Raw genomic sequence first — 13446 nt, forward strand, 5'->3', positions numbered from 1 at the left:
GCGCTGGCCCCACGAGCTCGCCCTGGGAGGGGCCCCCTTTGCGCGGGGCTGGGGTGGTTAGGGACACCCCCAGCTGTGACAGCCCCCCCCCTCCCCAGGAGCCACGGGGGGGGGTTGGGGGCACTGCTATAGGGAAGCTCGCAGCCTTAGCACATGGCCCTAGCTGCCCCCTCATTGGACCATGCCCCTGTCACTGTAGGCCACTACGGCTTCTGATTGGCTGCTGGTAGGAATAGGCGGAAATCTAAGGGCAGAGGCGCTGGCCGGCTGGTTAGTGGCCGGCGAAAGCGTCAATCGCGCCCATCCTGGCCTGTTATTGGTTGTTTCCACTCTGCTCTCGCGTTATCAACGCTCCCTTCAGGGTGATTGGACAGCTCGTGCGCATTGTGCTCTGTGATTGGTTGGAAGGCGTGGGGGGGCGAGATCATAAGCAACTTCCGGGAGTGAGATTGGCGTGTTTGGTGGGGAGGCGGGACGTGTGCCCCATCATTGTCTCCAATTGGCCGGCAACACCCACCCGGCCTCGTGACATCACCTCTTTCTTCCAGCGGATTGGCCGAGCCTGCACCCAATGGACGGGGCGTGTGCTTCGGACCGGCCATACGATTGGCTGATCCCGGGGACGCGTGGGCGGGGCGTGACGCCGGCTCCGCGCCTCGATTGGCAGCAAGCGGCCTTCGGCCGCCCCCCGCCCCCTCAGGCGGCCAGGGATTGGCCGGAGCCGCTCGGGGAGGCGGGGCCTGGCCTGGAACCGGCCCCTGGGTCTCGGCAGCCGCGCGGAGCCGCCGCTGGGAGAGACGCGGAGCCGGAGCCGGAGCCATGAACATCCGGAACGCGCGGGTGCGGGGGGGCCGGACGCCTGGGTCCCCCGGGGGGCTGGGGGCGGGGCCGGACGCCTGGGTCCCCCGGGGGGCTGGGGGCGGGGCCGGACGCCTGGGTCCCCCGGGGGGCTGGGGGCGGGGCCGGACGCCTGGGTCCCCCGGGGGGCTGGGGGCGGGGCCGGACGCCTGGGGCCGGCGGGGGGCGGGGCCGGACGCCTGGGTCCCCCGGGGGGCTGGGGGCGGGGCCGGACGCCTGGGGCCGGCGGGGGGCTGGGGGCGGGGCCGGACGCCTGGGTCCCCCGGGGGGCGGGGGCCTGAGCGGCGCTCGGCCGGGTCCGGGGTGTGAGGGACCGGGGGGGGCGCCAGTGCGGTGTCGGAGGGGGGTCCAGGGGCGGGGCCGGACGCCTGGGTCCCCCGGGGGGCGGGGCCGGACGCCTGGGTCCCCCGGGGGGCGGGGGCCTGAGCGGCGCTCGGCCGGGTCCGGGGTGTGAGGGACCGGGGGGGGCGCCAGTGCGGTGTCGGAGGGGGGTCCAGGGGCGGGGCCGGACGCCTGGGTCCCGCGCTGACCCCGCCCCCCCGCAGCCCGAGGACCTGACGAACATGCAGCATTGCAACCTGCTCTGCCTGCCCGAGAACTACCAGATGAAATATTACTTCTACCACGGGCTGTCCTGGCCGCAGGTGCGCCCCGGACGCCTGGGTTCTCCCCGGGGGGCGGGAGGAGGGGGGGGGGCCGGGACGCCTGGGCTCTCCCCTGGGGGGCGGGAGGAGGGGGGGGGGCCGGGACGCCTGGGCTCTCCCCTGGGGGGCGGGAGGAGGGGGGGGGGCCGGGACGCCTGGGCTCTCCCCGGGGGGCGGGAGGAGGGGGGGGGCCGGGACGCCTGGGCTCTCCCCGGGGGGCGGGAGGAGGGGGGGGGCCGGGACGCCTGGGCTCTCCCCTGGGGGGCGGGAGGAGGGGGGGGGGCCGGGACGCCTGGGCTCTCCCCTGGGGGGCGGGAGGAGGGGGGGGGGCCGGGACGCCTGGGCTCTCCCCTGGGGGGCGGGAGGAGGGGGGGGGGCCGGGACGCCTGGGCTCTCCCCGGGGGGCGGGAGGAGGGGGGGGGCCGGGACGCCTGGGCTCTCCCCGGGGGGCGGGAGGAGGGGGGGGGCCGGGACGCCTGGGCTCTCCCCGGGGGGCGGGAGGAGGGGGGGGCCGGGACGCCTGGGCTCTCCCCTGGGGGGCGGGGGGCCGGGACGCCTGGGCTCTCCCCTGGGGGGCGGGGGGCCGGGACGCCTGGGCTCTCCCCTGGGCGGGCTGTTCCAGGGGAACCGCAGTTACAGGCAGGCAGGAAGGGACGTCTCCTAGGGGCGGTTCCTGCCCCTGGCCCCCCAATCTCACCCCGGCCCGTCTCCCCCCAGCTCTCCTACATCGCCGAGGACGAGAATGGCAAGATCGTGGGCTATGTGCTGGCCAAGATGTGAGTCATGGGGCTAGGGCGTCAGCAGCCCCCCAATTCCTCCCGCACCCTGGCCCCCCTTGTCCATCCCCTGCCTTGGCCCCTCTTGTCCCCTGCCCCCTCAAACCCCCCGCTGCCCCTTCCTGGTGCCTCTGCCGACCTCCCCTGCACCCTCCAAATCTCCTGTGCCCTGCCCCCCCACACACTCCCTCTGCTTCTCCCTGCTCCAGCCCCCCTCATGCCCCCCCTTGTCTGCATGTGGGGCTGGCGCGTCTCTCAGGCTCCACACTGACCCGTCTCCTGTCGCCTTAGGGAGGAGGACCCCGACGACCTGCCCCATGGACACATCACCTCCCTGGTGCGTGGGGTGCTCACGGGGGGGGCTGGAGGAGGGGGGGCTGCCAGACTTGGGAGGAGGCAAAAAGGGGGGGTCTGGAGCAGAGGGGTGCCTGGGAGTTATTGGGGGGCTGGGCTGACTGGGGTGGGTGTGCCCCGTTCGAGGGGGGGCCGGGTGCAGGTTGAGATGTCCTCTCACTCACCCCCTGACCCCCCTAGGCTGTGAAACGCTCCCACCGGCGCCTGGGGCTGGCGCAGAAGCTGATGGACCAGGCGTCCCGCGCCATGATCGAGAATTTCAACGCCAAGTACGTCTCCCTGCACGTCCGCAAGAGGTGAGCCTCCCCTCCGCGGGACCCCAACCCCCTGCCTGGGATCCCCATCCCCTACCCTGGAACCTTCCTGCCTGGGATCCCCTTCGTCACACTGCCAACCCCTCCCAACCCGCCTGTAACAGGTTCCCCCCGGGGTCCCCTGAGCCCGTCTGTCCCACCTGCAGTGCAACGCCGCACGCATGCTGAGATCAGCTCTGCCTGGGGGAGCTCGGCTTAGGAACTGCCCAGTTACTCAAGTGCCCCCCTCCCCTCCCGACTGTAAACCCCCAATGGTACCGTAGGGCGCTGCCCCAGGAACTGACAGCGCAAGCTCGTGACGGTTGCCCCCTCCTGCGATGTGGAGAGGGAGGTGCCCGGCTTTCTGCCCCCAGGCAGGATTTCCACACCCTGTGGTTTTAGACAGAACCAAACCAAGTGTATTAATGACAACAGAGAGTTTATAAGTGACTCTAAGGGAGAGCAGCAGATGGAAGCAGATCACCCAGCAACTAAACAAATCCTGAAACTGAGCATCCCACTCGCTAGGTGGGGTGTAAATCAGCCAATTCTCACCCGGGACGAGAAACAGGCCGCCAGGTTCTTACGGCACAAGCTGCCTGGGCTTTCCCAGGTTTTCATATACAAGTCCCTTCGCCTGGGCCCAGCACTTGCCCCTCAGGCGTTTCCAGGGGTGTTGTCGCAGGGAGAGCAAGGTCCCCCTATGATGTCACTGTCCCCCTGTCACGGGGTCCCCTGGCGATGCTCTGACCTGCTCCCTACAAAGCCAGGCAGGACTCTGGGGGAGTCTCCTCTTGGGGAGCAGCCTGTCTGCAGGACACACAGCTCACCCGGCTTCCACTTTCCTGGGTCCGACCTCGGAGCATTCAGCCTCCTCTGCCCAACTGTGCGCTTCCCACAGTCAGTCTGCCTGGGCGGGGTCCTGTGGGGCCAGAGGGGCCTGCCCCCCAACTCTGCAGTCAGACGTGACTCTCAGCCAGCCAGTAAAACAGAAGGTTTATTAGACGACAGGAACATGGTCTAACACAGAGCTTGTAGGTGCAGAGAACAGGACCCCTCAGCTGGGTTCATTTTGGGGGGCAGTGAGCCAGACAATCCCGTCTTCACTCCATGTCCCCAGCCAGCCCCAAACTCCCTCCCCCTCCAGCCCCCCTGCTCTGGGCTTTGTCCCTTTCCTGGGCCAGGAGGTCACCGGATTCCTTTTTTCTCCAACCCTTTAGCTCTCACCTTGCCGGGGAAGGGCCCAGGCCATCAACTGCCAGGAAACAGGGTGTTGGCCATTCTCTGTGTCCAGACTCCTGCACACACCTGTTCTCTAGGGCTCTGCAACGATCATACACCCTTACCCCACCCCCTAGAGACTTAAGAACTGCCTAGGGGAAACTGAGGCACCCCCACACTATTCAGAGGAAACATTAAGAACAGTCCCACTTCGTCACATCTCTCCCCCCTTCGAGACCGAACTGAGCGGGGTCACTTTAGCCGGTGACCTGGGGAAGTTCGAAGCCACCAACGTTCCCATGGATGCCCCAGCATCTCTCCCGTTCCTTGGTGAGAGTTACACCAGGCCCTTCCAGTTTCACGCCCTCCCTTAGGTCGGGGGTCGTCGATAGCACTCGCAGGCCGCATGTGGGAAGGTTTCTGCAGCCCATGCCCTTTGGCCACCCCAAAACCCCCGGGGGTCAAACTGGGATTGGGTCTTCTCCCAGCGCTCCAGTCTGGAGGGCTGCAATTCGGGCTCTCTTGGTTAAGAGCCCCCATCTTGACCTGGGCCACATACTGTTCACTTACAGAACTAGCATGGAGACATCCCTTTCTCCACAGCCTTGTCTCCCCAAGAAGCTGGCCAAACACAGCCACTGGGTTATAGGACTGTTTAACTTAACAGCTTTCACTCCGTCTGAGCCCTTCTCAAAGCTATCCACGCTGGATCTTTCAACAGGACAGTCAGTGGATCCATTCACAACAGAAAATTTCGGGCTGTTAGGAACTGAAACTTTCTGGATTAAATCACTTTCACACCCTTCAGTGGCAGTAAACTGCTTGCAAAGACTCCAGGAGGATTCCTTTCCCTAGGGCTTTTCTATGCAACAATTCACCCCTCCCAGAAATTCTGCTCTTACCCTCTTTACCTAGGGCTTGCTCTAGGGGAACACTTTCCTGAGCAACAACAGGCTCTTTCTGGGTCTCCCTTACATCCAGAATCACCTCTGGCCCATCCGGTGGATTCCTACACAATCCCCTTCCAGGCAAACTTACAGACTTCCTAGATAAAAGGCTAGAAGCCTTCTCCTTCCCTTTGCCACACACAAGTTCAGGAATCTTTTCCTTTTTGCTACAGGTTTCCACACCCTCAGTAGGTAACACAATCACATCACCTTCATGCTCTCCTTGTGCCCTGGCTAGGATCTCACCCTGATTAGGCAGAGCTGCGACACCGTTTCCCAACAACACACTAGCAACGGGCAAAATACAAGCACCAGAATTGTCTGGTCTCTGGGATTTTACATAGACCCTAACTGGATGCGACCTAGTTACAGGGCCATTCTCCCGAGCAGACACAAACTTAGGACCCTTCCCTTCCTGGGCTTTAGCTGAATCCAGAACCAACTCTGAGACAACTGCACCATTCTCAACCGTCCCAGGCTGAAAGGCCCCTTCTGTCTGCTCCACAGACAAAGAAGAGCCGGACACACTTTCTCCCTTCCCAGACACCCAGCTTGGGATCTCATTCCCCTGGTCCCAGCACACAAGGCTGGTCACAGACAACTGCTTGGAGATCAGGGTAGCTCCCTCCATAGGCAAGTCAATACCCCTGACAGACACAGGGATGTTTCCTTCACTGTCCCAATTCTCCACCCAGCTAACAGGTAAGGTCCAGGGACTCTCATCTTCCACTCTCCTCGCCTTCCCGCCCTGCTGACGAGACACAGCCATCAGCTCACAAGGCTGCCTAGGCTCATCCAGACTTTCCTTACCCAGCACCTTGCCACTCCCAACAGATGCCCTGCCCTGCCTGTGTCTCCCCCCACTCAGCTGGGGCTCAGCTCCCACTGTGCTCAGCGCTGCCCTTGCTGTCCCAGTGGGGGTAGGCAGCGAGCTCCCTGCTTTCCTCACTGCATCAGAGCCAGCGTGAGCCCCCTCTCCCGTGTGCACGGGGGGCAGGGAGCCCCAGGGGTCTGGTCACAGGCAGGCAGGTAGCCTGGGCCTAGCGGCTCCTCCCCGCTGCCAGCCAGGTCATCTGCATTTTCACTGACCATTTCCCTCTCTGCCAATTGCTTCCCTGGATTCAAATTCAAACCCTTGGCAGTTACCAGAGCAGGGCCCGGATCTTGTCCCAAAGAGACACAGTCACCCCACAACAGGGTCTGGCAGCTGGTATCCTGGAGAACCCCAACGACCAGCCAGCCCCACCCCTCCTGGGTCTGCACAGGGATCTGGGCCATAGGCAGGGCGAGGGGCTTCGTCCCTGGGACCCTCACCCAGCTCACACAACCCCCCGGCATCTGAGGCTGCACCACCCAGGGCCTGACACCAGTTCTCTCTGTCCCAGGATCTCGCCACCCCAGGAATGTCTCCCCATTGGCCATCCCCTTCCGCTTCCACTGGAGGTCTGAGGGGCCTGGCCCCAGGAAACTCCACACAGACATAGAGGTTGGGGTCAGGAGTGGGAGCCTGTCCTCCTCCCCACCCATCGGGCTGACGGAGTCGGTGGCCTTGGGACCCAGCAAGGGAGCTAGATACCGGGGCTTTTCCGCAGGGTCCCCCTGGTTCAAATCGCCAGCCTGCTCAAAGGCAGTGAGGTGGCATCCACACACCCCCCCTTAACCAGGGGCAGCAATTTAGTCTCAAGGTTCCCTGCAGAACTGGCTCCCCGGGGTCTATCCCCACTCACCCCGGGGAGGTCCCCTAGGCCTCTCCACTCCCCCACCGCCAGTTCATGCTGCTGCAGCTTCTGCAGCTCTTTCTCGGGCTCTCGCTGTCTCCCACAGTCCTCTTGCTCTCTCGGACTCGGCTCCAATCCCGTCAGTCTCCGATCCCCCGATGGGGAACCCGATTGTGAAGACCCCTGTCTGGGGAGTCTGTTCCTTAGAACGGTCGTCCTCCTCCAGCCGCACGATGAACTGTGCTTTGGTGAACTTCCCAATGCTCAACCCTTTCTTTCTGCACAGGGTTACGGTGTCCTTCTTCAGGAGACGGTGACAGGCCGTCACTCCGCTCCTCCCAAGTTGTTGTGAACTCACAGGCCTGTGTGCTCTCAGCTCCCCACGGTTTCCAGGGAGAACCCCTCGTGTGCCAGCCCTTCTCGAGGTCACCCCCTCTTTGCCAGGGTCGAGCGGCAGACTCCTCCAGCCCTGGGACCGCTCGCTGCAATCCCCCAGTGGACCCTGTTATTGCCAAAGTCCTTCTCTCTCCCAGGGCCAAGCCGCAGGCTCCTCTGCCCCTGAGACTGCTCACCACAGTCCCCAAGGGGACCCCATTACTGCACAGTCCTTCCCGCTGGTCACACACTCCCAGGGGTTAACCGCCCCCCGAAACTGCTCCTCTCTGAGCCTTCAGCGCGCCTGGTCCCCGTCAATCCCCCTTCGTTTTACTGCTCCCCCGTTGCTTACTGCAGGAAGCGCCGTCCATGGGGTGCAGTACATCCCACTGCTGCCACCAGTTGTCACAGAGTCCCGGGACGATGCTCTGGAACTGCTCCCTGCGAAGCCGGGCAGGACTCTGGGGGAGTCTCCTCTCTGGGAGCAGCCTGTCTGCAAGACACACAGCTCACCCGGCTTCCCCATTCCTGGGTCTGACCTTGGAGCATTCAGCATCCTCTGCCCCTCCGTCTGCTTCCCCCAGCGAGTCCACCCAGGAGGGGTCCTGGGGAAGCCAGAGGGTCCTGCCCCCCAACTCCGCAGTCAGACGGGACTCTCAGCCAGCCGGGGAAACAGAAGATTTATTAGACCACAGGAACATGGTCTAAACCAGAGCTTGTAGGTGCAGAGAACAGGACCCCTCAGCTGGGTCAATTTTGGGGGGCAGTGAGCCAGACAACCCCGTCTGCCCTTCACTCCATGTCCCCAGCCAGCCCCAAACTCCCTCCCCTTCCAGCCCCTCCTCCTCTGGGCTTTGTCCCTTTCCCGCACGGGATTCCTTTGTTCTCCAACCCTTTAGCTCTCACCTCGCAGGGGGGAAGGGCCAGGCCATCAGTGGCCAGGAAACAGGGTGTCGGCCATTCTCTGTGTCCAGACCACTGCACACACCTGTCCTCTAGGGCTCTGCAACCATCATACATCCATACCCCACCCCCTAGAGACTTAAGAACTGCCTACGGGAAACTGAGACACCCCCAGAATATTCAGAGGAAACATTAAGAACAGTCCCGCTTTGTCACACACCCCTTTTCTATCTTCTCCCCACTTGCTGGAAAGTTCTTACCTGGAACCCACACTTCCCATGGTGCAGGGCAACCTTGGAGAGCTCTCTAGTGGACCCAGTCCCTGGGGTGACCCTGGGGTGTGGGTGTGTTTCCTCAATGAGCATTTTTCCTCTCCTACCTGAAAGGCTGCTTGTCGGGAGGTTGAAAGCGCGCTCACCCGGACTCGCTCTCTGACGTGGAGAACGACACTCCCCAAGGTGCTCTGTGCACACAACATCCGAATTCCATGACAATGGCGAATATTGGGGTGTCCCACCGCCAACCCTCTGTCCCCCACCCCCTGCCCTGCCTGTGACAGCTCAGCCCCCTGGCTGCAGGTTCTGGGTAACCCCTGGATCCTCCTGGAGGCTGCTCACCAGCTGCGTTTCCTCACCCAGCCCCCCAGAGCAAGTCTCACCCACCCAGCTCTGAGCCCCGCTGCCCCTGTGTCCCCCACCTCTGCCCAGTGTAAATGCGCAGCTGGGTATTGGCCCCCCTCCCCTCCTGGTCCCTGCCTCCCTTGTTCCCCCACCCTGTCTCCTGGGGGGGCCTGGACCAAATGATGCCTCATGCCCCCATTTACTGACACCCCCACTTCTCTTGCAGTAACCGGGCAGCTCTTCACCTGTACTCCAACACCCTCAACTTCCAGTGAGTGCGGGGTGGGGGGGTGGCAGGGGGAACTGCGGGGGGAGGGAGGGTGGTGGGGGGCCAGCAGGGGCGCTGTGGGGGGGCAGGTCAGAGTCTACCTGGTACCCCCTGATGGTAATGTGCTCCCCACACGCCCCCCAGGATCAGTGAGGTGGAACCCAAGTACTACGCTGACGGGGAAGACGCCTACGCCATGAAACGGGACCTGACCCAGATGGCAGACGAGGTTCGGAGAGTGTGTGTACCCCCGGCCCCTCCTGACCCATAACCCCGCAGCCCTGCTGGTGCCCCTCCCTCCTGACCCTCAGTCCCTGCGAGCCTGGCCCTGCCCAGCCCTGCTGGTGCCCCTCCCTCCTGACCCTCAGTCCCTGCGAGCCTGGCCCTGCCCAGCCCTGCTGGTGCCCCTCCCTCCTGACCCTCAGTCCCTGCTAGCCTGGCCCTGCCCAGCCCTGCCGGTGCCCCTCACTCCCGACCCGCAGCCCCTGCCAGCCCGGCCCTGCCAACCCCCCAGCCCTGCCGGTGCCCCTCGCTCCCGACCCGCAGCCCCCTGCCAGCCTGGCCCTGCGCCCCCCCTGGCCCCCCAAGCTCTGTTGGTGCCCCTCCCTCCTGATCCACAGCTCCCTGCCAGCCCGGCCCTGCCTCCCCCAACCCTACCAGTGCCCCCCATTCCCACCAGCCCTGCCAGTGCCCCTCATTCTGACCCACAGCCCCTGCTGTCAGGCTCCCCTGAACCCTCCTCTCCCTACAGCTGAGGCGGCAGCTGGAGCTCAAGGAGCGGAGCCCCCAGCCGCCGCTGGAGCACAAGGCCAACCATGGGGGCGACTGCTGCCCGGGGGCGCCGGGGGCGCCGGGGGGCCCCGAGGACAGCGGGGGGGACAGCAAGGATGTGAGCGAGGCCACAGAGAGCACCGATGTGAAGGACAGTTCGGAGGCCTCCGACTCGGCCTGCTAGGGCCCCGCTGTGGGGCGCCCAGGCAGCCGCCCAATAAAGGTCACTGCTGAGCTGTGGGGGGTGTGTGGTCTCTGCCCTGCTGCCGGGGGGGCTCCTGGCTGGGAATAGCCCTTGGGGACCCCACCAATGGGGCAGCCCCCCTTTGGGTCACGTGCCCATGCCCTTGCAACCTGCAGCCCCCTGGACTGGACCTAGGGGAGCCCCAGCCCCCTGACTTCCTTGCTCTGGAGTGTCTCTGCTGGTGGGGTGAACTCGGGGATTTGGGGGGGGTCTGGACACAGCCTGACCCCTCCTGAGGTATCAGAGTCGTGGTTGGTCCCAGCCGCCCGACCACAGAGAGTCCTGCCTCCACTACCCCCCCTCCCCCAGGCACCTTGGGACCCCCTGCCCCAGCTTCCTGAGGAGGGGGCGTGCTGCAGGGTTGTTATGCGCTAGGCACTGCGTGGCTGGGCGTTGTCGGCCCCCCCCCAGCTCCCTTAACCATGTTCCACATGAGGGAAACTGAGGCACACACCCTGTATTCATACCACCTATTACAGGAACTTCCCATTCTATTGCTGGGGACACCCTAGAGCCCCTTCTCCAGCCCCCCTGCTGCCTCCCCGTTTCTAGGCCCCCCCTGATCCAGCCCCCTGGGGTCCTGGCCCAGGGCCCCCTGGAGATCCCTGGGGGGGGGGGCGCCTGCCCGCAGATTGGATGGCCTCGTCCATCTGTGCGCCCCCCCACGTGATTGGCCAGCACCTTGGAATGGGGTGGGGGCTACGTTCCCTTCGCCCCGCCCCCGCCGCCCAGCTGAGCGCCCACGTTCCACTCGCCCCGCCCACAAGAGGGGGCGTGCGTGTCTCCGCGTTCCATTGGCTGGCGCTGATTGGCTGCGGCGCGCCTCGCCCCTCACTCCCTGCAGAAAGGGGCGGGGCGTGGGGCGTGGGGCGGGGCCCGCATGGAGGTGGCGGCGATGGGCGAGTCCCGGGTCCTGTCCCGGGCCGAGGCGCTGGAGCTGGGGCCCGGCTGGAGACACGCCTGCCACGCCCTGCTCTACGCCCCCTGCCCCGGCCGCCTCTTCGGCCGCGTCCCGCTGCGCCACGCCGTGCTGGTGGGGGGCCGAGCCGGGGGGCTGAGTTAGGGGGTTCCGGGGGGGCTGAGCCGGGGGTTCCGGGGGGCTGGGGGCCTGAGCCGGGGGGGGCCGAGTTTAGGGGGTTCCGGGGAGCTGGGGGGGCCCGGGAGCCTCCGAGGGGGCTGAAGCGGGGGGTTCCTGGGGGGCTGAGTTAGGGAGGCTCTGGGAGCTGGGGGGGGACTCGGGGGCTGAGCTAGGGGGTTCCTGGGGGGCTGAGCTAGGGGGTTCCTGGGGGGCTGAGCTAGGGGGGTGTCCCCCTGGGGAGTTGCGAGGGTTGAGGGCTTCGGGGGGGGCAGAGCCTCAGATTGAGGCCCCTGTGGGGGGCTGCCGTAAGGGAATCCCCTGGGGGGGGCAGGAGCCTGGGGGCTTCAAGGGCAGAGAGATACCTGGGGGGGTGAATCTGCGGGGAACTGTCTCAACGCCCCCCCGAGCCCCTCGTTAACCCTGCGCCCCCCCCAGATGCAGATGCGCTTCGACGGGCAGCTGGGGTTCCCGGGGGGGTTCGTGGACCCCCGGGACAGCTCGCTGGAGGCCGGACTGAGCCGCGAGCTGCGGGAGGAGCTGGGGTCCGGGGCGGCCCCCCTGAGCCTGGCCGAGGGCGACCATCTCGGGGCGCGCTTCGCCGAGACGCCCCAGCGCCTGGTGGCTCATTTCTACGCCAAGCGGCTCAGCCTGGAGCAGCTCCGGGCCCTGGAGGAGGGAGCCACGAAAGCCGCGGACCACGGGCTGGAGGTGGGGGGCCGCTGGGGCGGGGGCTCGGCACGGCGCTGTGGGGTTTGGAGGGGTTCGGCGGGGAGGGGGGCGCTGTGGGGCGGGGGACTTGGGGGGTCTGGGCGGCGAGGGGGGTGCTGTGGGGTTTGGGGGGACTGGGAGGGGGGGGCTGGGCGGCGAGGGGGGTGCTGTGGGGTTTGGGGGGACTGGGGGGGGGCTGTGCGGCGCTGTGGGGTTTGGAGGGGCTGGGCGGGGCTCTGTGGGGCGGGGGGGGCGCTGTGGGGTTTGGGGGGGCTGGGCGGGGAGGGGGGCGCTGTGGGGCGGCGGGCTTGGGGGGGCTGGGCGGCGAGGGGGGTGCTGTGGGGTTTCGGGGGACTGGGCGGGGAGGGGGGTGCTGTGCGGCGCTGTGGGGTTTGGAGGGGCTGGGCGGGGAGGGGGCGCTTTGGGGCGGGGGTCTTGGGGGGGCTGGACGGGGGGGGCGCTGTGGGGCGGAGGCTCCCTGCTGCCGCCGCTCACGGCCTGCCCGTCTCGTTGCAGGTCCTGGGGCTGGTGCGCGTCCCCCTCTACACGCTGCGGGACGGGGTCGGGGGGCTCCCCACTTTCCTCTCCAACAGCTTCGTCGCCAGCGCCCGCCAGCAGCTTCTCCAGGCGCTGGGGGCCCTGGGGCTGGTGCCCGAGGCCGAGCTCCGCCGCGCCGACGCCGTGTCCCGGAAAGGACTCTGACCCCCCCCAGAAAAACGACTCCTGGGGGGGGCTGGACTCCGTATCCTGCCCCTGCCCCACACGCAGCCTGTCCTGCGCTTGGGGGAATGGGTGCAGGGCTGGGGCTCAGAGCCCCCCAGGGGGAGCAGACCCCCCACTCTTTGCATGGGGGGAGGGACCCAGGTGCCCCGGATGGCAGGACAAGGGGGAAAGCTGTGACTGGGGAGGGGTTCAGGGTTCAGCCCCCCCCATCCTAACGGGGGGGCTGTGAAACTCCCCTTCCAGGCAGGAAGAGGTTAAAGCAATAAAGTTACCTCTGCGCCCCCCCCCTCGGTTTGTGGGTGAATCGGGGGGGGGCAGGTGCCACGCACCTCCAGCCAGCAGCCCCCCCCTCGCACCGCGCACCTCCCCCTGCTGACCCCTGGTGTTTCTGGCGAAGTGCTGAGACAGGAGGGAAGTGAAACAGGTGGGGGGGGGCAGGCGACCCGCAGCCCTGCCCCCCACCCCCCCCAGCCCTGCCGGTGCCCCTCACTCCCGACCCGCAGCCCCCTGCCCTGTGTCAGTCTCTGGGGCTGGGGGCTCTGGCTCTGTCCATCTCATGCGCAGACAGTGGGGGTGGGCAGAAGGGAATGGCGGGGGGGGGCTCACCCCGAGCCCTGCGGGGGTGAGATGGCAGGCGTGCATCTGCCTAGGGAGTCCAGCCCCTCACAATCCTGACACACCCGCGTGGGGGAGGAATCATGGTAAATCCCCCCCCTTCCTCTCCCCACCCCCGCCGCTGCTGGCACCTTGCTGGGGGAGGGGTCTGCGTCGCCCCCCCCCCCACGGTGGGGAGTGGAGCACGGGAGGGGGCAGGCTGGCGCGGGGGGCTGCAGCGCGCAAGGGGTTAAGGATGCTCCTTGACTTCCTCCTCCCGGCCCCCCCACCGGCAGGGCTGGGCCGGACGCGGGGGGCGGGGCGGGGGGGGGTGGACCGGACGCGGGGGGC

The 13446-nt window shown here is 66.6% G+C and overlaps 2 protein-coding genes across 2 annotated transcripts; both read left to right on the forward strand.

Annotated features, from left to right (window-relative positions):
- Window positions 1–680: 680 nt before the first annotated feature.
- Window positions 681–9988, forward strand: NAA10 (N-alpha-acetyltransferase 10, NatA catalytic subunit). The gene is made up of 8 exons (XM_084612757.1): window positions 681–840; window positions 1404–1502; window positions 2220–2278; window positions 2570–2615; window positions 2813–2928; window positions 8936–8980; window positions 9122–9206; window positions 9729–9988. Exons 1-8 carry the CDS (start codon window positions 820–822, stop codon window positions 9930–9932), a joined length of 675 nt encoding a protein of 224 aa, XP_084468883.1. The 5' UTR covers window positions 681–819; the 3' UTR covers window positions 9933–9988.
- Window positions 9989–10136: 148 nt separating this feature from the next.
- On the forward strand, window positions 10137–13405 carry NUDT16 (nudix hydrolase 16). Its single transcript, XM_084612758.1, has 3 exons — window positions 10137–11025; window positions 11506–11778; window positions 12295–13405. The coding sequence occupies exons 1-3, from the start codon at window positions 10873–10875 to the stop codon at window positions 12478–12480; spliced, it is 612 nt and encodes a 203-aa protein (XP_084468884.1). The 5' UTR covers window positions 10137–10872; the 3' UTR covers window positions 12481–13405.
- The last annotated feature ends 41 nt before the right edge of the window (window positions 13406–13446 follow it).

The sequence above is a fragment of the Lepidochelys olivacea genome (assembly GCF_965140295.1).
Source record: "Lepidochelys olivacea isolate rLepOli2 genome assembly, chromosome: 23".
Taxonomy (NCBI): Eukaryota; Metazoa; Chordata; order Testudines; family Cheloniidae; genus Lepidochelys; species Lepidochelys olivacea.